General features: G+C 39.4%; 1 protein-coding gene across 1 annotated transcript in view; it reads left to right on the top strand.

The window, feature by feature from the left end:
* Positions 1-262: 262 nt before the first annotated feature.
* The window catches only part of LOC121390491, a 35,624-nt gene continuing 31,176 nt past the window's right edge, over positions 263-4,710 (top strand). The window contains exon 1 of the mRNA XM_041522321.1: positions 263-383. Coding sequence (XP_041378255.1) covers positions 377-383 — 7 coding nt within the window. The 5' untranslated portion in view covers positions 263-376. The remainder of the gene's footprint in view (positions 384-4,710) is intronic.

Below are 4,710 nucleotides of genomic sequence, written 5' to 3'. Positions count from 1 at the left end.
AAACAAACAAACAAGCAAACAAAACAAAACAAAATAAAACAAACACATACTACTAGATCAGCAAAAAATCTGGTCAAATCTTCAAATCATATTCGTAGATTGCGACATGCAAATTGTGTTCCAGCATATATAGCCTGAGATAAACTCTAATCTTTACCAAGCAAGTTACAGCCTCAAGTTTAACAGTCTCAACTCAGGCTGTGAAAAAGGTCCAGCTCCTGTCACGTTAGATGTAGATCTATCTTCACACCTTTCATTTTACCTGGGTGTTGATTAGATGTACTCATTACACTAAGTGATAGGTGCGATCAATTTCAAAATTGATTGGGATTTCTCTTGATGATTAATTCACATCTGAAGAAAATTCTACTTGGCGATGAAAGGTAAGTGACGACAGTAAAATAGTATTTATAATAAACCAAGAAGATTTATTCTAGTACTAGTATTTTGTATTTAAAATGCTAAAACCATAAATGGACAAAAAAGTAAGATTAGATATTAGTACTGATAGAAAATGTATTGTATACATGTAGTTCACGTTAAAATCTCACTCTCGCTCTTCTAAATTTTAATTTTAACTATTTGTGATATGTGTATTTTTGCACAGTTCTTTACATTGTGTTTTTATTTAAATCTTGAATTTTTATATTGATGTTGATCATCACTTCATGTTTTGAATTACCATAGTTTGACTCCCAATAGCCGATGTATTTTTCGTGCTGGGGTGTCGTTAAACATTCATTCATTCATTCATTCTCTCTCGCGGTCTCTCGCGGTCTCTCTCTCTCTCTCTCTCTCTCTCTCTCTCTCTCTCTCTCTCTCTCTCTCTCTCTCTCTCTCTCTCTCTCTCTCTCTCTCTCTCTCTCTGTGTCTCGTTCCTTGCATGTATCTCTCTATCACTTAATCTGTCTCTCTCCGTCTGTCTTTGTCTTTATATCTCTCTTCCTGTCTCTATCATGTCAAAATAACCACATAACCACAGTATTTGACATTCAAAACTTGTTTTAACTATCTGTCTCTTTCTCACGTTGTATGTCTTATCTGTCTGCATGCTATCTGTCTGTCTGTCTGTCTGTCTTAACATATGTATGTCTGTATATGTGTCAGTCTCTATGTATGTCGGTGGCGGGACGTAGCCCAGTGGTAGATCGATCGCTTGATGCGCGGTCGGTGTGGCATCGATCCCCGTCGGTGGGCCCATTGGGCTATTTCTCGCTCCAGACAGTGCACCACGACTGATACATCAAAGGCCGTGGTATGTACTATCCTGTCTATGAGATGGTGCATATAAAAGATCCATTACTGCTAATCGAAAAGAGCAGCCCATGAAGTGGCAACAGAGGGTTTCCTCTCAACAGCTGTGTGGTTCTTAACCATATGTCCGATGCCACACACATGTATAAACATAAATATACTAAAAGGCAAAGGTTATTGTGACACACAAAAGACAAATATAATTGATGATAAGTTTTTACTGCCGTGTATGAAACATTATAACTTGGAAAGAGAAATGTCCGAAGGTATGGAAACGAGCAATAGTCCATGAAAAAGGTACACCTGCCATATGCAAATGAGCCACATCACTAGAGGGGGTCCAGAGCGAAGTTCACACCGTCAGTAGCGATTGTGTTAACTTTGAGCACTGATACAGGCCTGGCACCGTCGTCTCATTGAGGCCACTAAACGCTGAAGAAAGAGATGGTACGGGCTGTGAGGGTTGCTGGCTGGAACCTGTTTCGCAGATGCATGGTTCAGATCCATGTGTCTTGGTATGGGGTTGTCACGGGTGGTCGGCCGCTACGGGGACGGTCCATAACCTGGTTGTTTTGTTGATATCGTTGCCATAAGTGCCATATGGTGTTTCTGTGGACTTGATTTGACGTCACGCTGCGTGGTCCCAAACTCAAGCATCCCTATGACTCGCCATCTGTCATTTTTACTTAGGCGTGGCATGACGAAATTGCATCAAACAGTTCATTAATGGTGTTTTTCTGACTTCTGGACTTCTGAAGGCTGCACAGAGTGACAGTGATTTGCGACACCTTTTATGGTGAACACTGGACAGCGTTTCTCCCGATATTCCATGTTTCTTGCACAAAGCATGCAATCGCTGCAACAACTGCTTGGTTGCATTTCTTTGAGCTGTTTCATGCACATTTTCTCTGGTTTACGTCCATAAATCCATTCACAAATTTATTACTCCAAACAATCCATGTCATAATAACTTTTGCCTTTGAGTATACATGTAATTATTTTTTTTTTTTTAAAGCATCGTTGCTGCTACAAAATACGGGGGTACACCCAACCGCCCCTTCTTGCCCCCCCCCCCCCCCCCACTTCCTACGCCAATGGGAATGTTATGTTTATTTAAACACAATTATCACTAACAAAATTGCAACACCACTGATTGGGAAAATAGCATTATCGGCATTGGAGACAATTTTGCCATCAAACACAGAGCATATATAACCAATAAGATGTGTGGCCAGAATGCTGATATATCTTTTGTATAGATATTCATAAAATAATAGTGACTATCCTCCTATAGCCTCTATTAGAAACACACTTATCTGCCCTTGATTTGCATGTGCGCTAAGCGGCCCAAACTTGCTCTAAATTACTTCCGGTGCATTCCCGTTCCAGTCGCTTGCAACAAAGGCTCTTTGTTACTACTGAATCATGAAGTAGTCGTTGACTTGTTCTTTTATTTTTCACGTTAATAAAGTTTCCTGTTTCTATTATTGTTTATCAGATTGTATGCACTATAATTTCCCACAAGAAACGCCCTTTTTTATACTATGGAATTTACTACAAGTTATTTATTTCTGAGCCGATTGTTTTCTAAATTGCACACAAAAATAGTATATCTTTATTTCCAAAACACTTTTACTTTTTTTCTTACGTCAAACTAAACTGAAATTATTTACAAAAGACATTTTTGTAGGAGGATGGGACGGACTATAGATAGAGATTCGTGGAATGAAACATACATTTTGCCAAGTGCCCATTCAACTTTGTATTGTTCAGAGATACGGTTTTGACCAATCATAACGGTTTTGCCAGGGGTTAAAGCACTCGCCTGATGCGCAGTTGGTCTGGGAACGATTCCCGTCGGTGACCCATTTGGGCTATTTCTCGTTCTAGCCAGTGCACAGCAAATTGTATACCAAAGGCCGTGGTATGTGCTGTCATGTCTTTGGGATGGTGTATATAAAAGATCCCTTGCTACTAATGGTAAACAATGTAGCGGGTTTCCTCTCTAAGACGATATGTCAGAATTACAAAATGTTTAACATCCAATAGCCGTAGATTAGTAAATCAGTGTGCTCCAGTGGTGTCGTTAAACAAAACAAACTTTATTTGTCATACACTTAGCCTTTGTTAATGGTGGAAAATGTCAAAATCAACAGGTTGGAGCAATTAAGGGATCGAGAGGACCCCCCCCCCCCACCCTCCCCCCGTGATAACATATTTTTAAGTGTTAGATAACTGTAAAAACTGTTGTTAACATCTCTTTGTGAATTATGTTCTCTGTGTGTTTTTTTCTTTTCTTTTATATGAGAACCTAACAATAATAGGTTGTGTCTTCCGATATTATATATACCAGCCTCGGTGGCGTCCTGGTTAGGTCATCGGTCTACAAGCTGGTAGGTACTGGGTTCGGATCCCAGTCGAGGCATGAGGATTTTTAATCTAGATACTGACTCCAAACCCTGAGTGCTCCGCAAGGCTCAATGGGTAGGTGTAAACCACTTGCACCGACCAGTGATCCATAACTGGTTCAACAAAGGCCATGGTTTGTGCTATCCTGACTGTGGGAAGCGCAAATAAAAGATCCCTTGCTGCTAATCGGAAAGAGTAGCCCATGTAGTGGCGACAGCGGGTTTCCTCTCAAAATCTGTGTGGTCCTTAACCATATGTCTGACGCCATATAACCGTAAATAAAATGTGTTGAGTACGTCGTTAAATAAAAACATGTCTTTCTTTCTTTCGCCATGGTGTTAAAATTGATGTGTTTTCCAAACAATAGACTAACAATCGACGTATGTTTATGCAGCTGAAAAGACAAATGTATTTTCGTACCAGCAGACGACTGTTCTACAAATTAAAACATCCTGGTTCATTTGTAGAATGTGACCCAAAAGTCGTACGTTTTTGTGACCTTTGAACATTGTAAACTGACTGGAGTGTGTTCTGTATTGTGATTGGTTAATTACATTCTTTTTCCGGGATCAAATGAAAATAACACCCGGAAAGCTAAGGGTCTACAGTTAGATTGTAGCCAGGTATTTTTTTTTTTTTTGAAGAAATGCCAAATATACACTTAGTTCTGTAGAAAAACGATTCAGTTTACAATGGACATAACCATATTGAGTTTTTAGATTTGCGGGTGTTATTGTCTATTTGATGCCCGCAAATGTTTCATTTTTGACCTCAGGCTAATGCCTTCGGTCAAAAATGACATTTCCGGGATCAAATAGACAATAATAACACCCGCAAATCTAAAAACTCAATATGGTTATCTCCTAATTGGACACCCCATCTCGTCGAGAGGGTGTTATTTAACAAGACAGTTGTTAATCTCTTCTGAGTAAAATAACGCACCCAAGCTTATAAATAACAGAAGTAGGTTTGACACTTGATTATTCTTGCAGTTCAATGTAAAGGCCAATAAACCGCCATCAACTATTTATTTTATCATATCGGTTG

Source organism: Gigantopelta aegis, chromosome 15 (genome assembly GCF_016097555.1).
Source record: "Gigantopelta aegis isolate Gae_Host chromosome 15, Gae_host_genome, whole genome shotgun sequence".
Taxonomy (NCBI): domain Eukaryota; kingdom Metazoa; phylum Mollusca; class Gastropoda; order Neomphalida; family Peltospiridae; genus Gigantopelta; species Gigantopelta aegis.
Note: the sequence above shows the minus strand (reverse complement) of the source record. Positions and strands in the feature narration are given on the sequence as shown.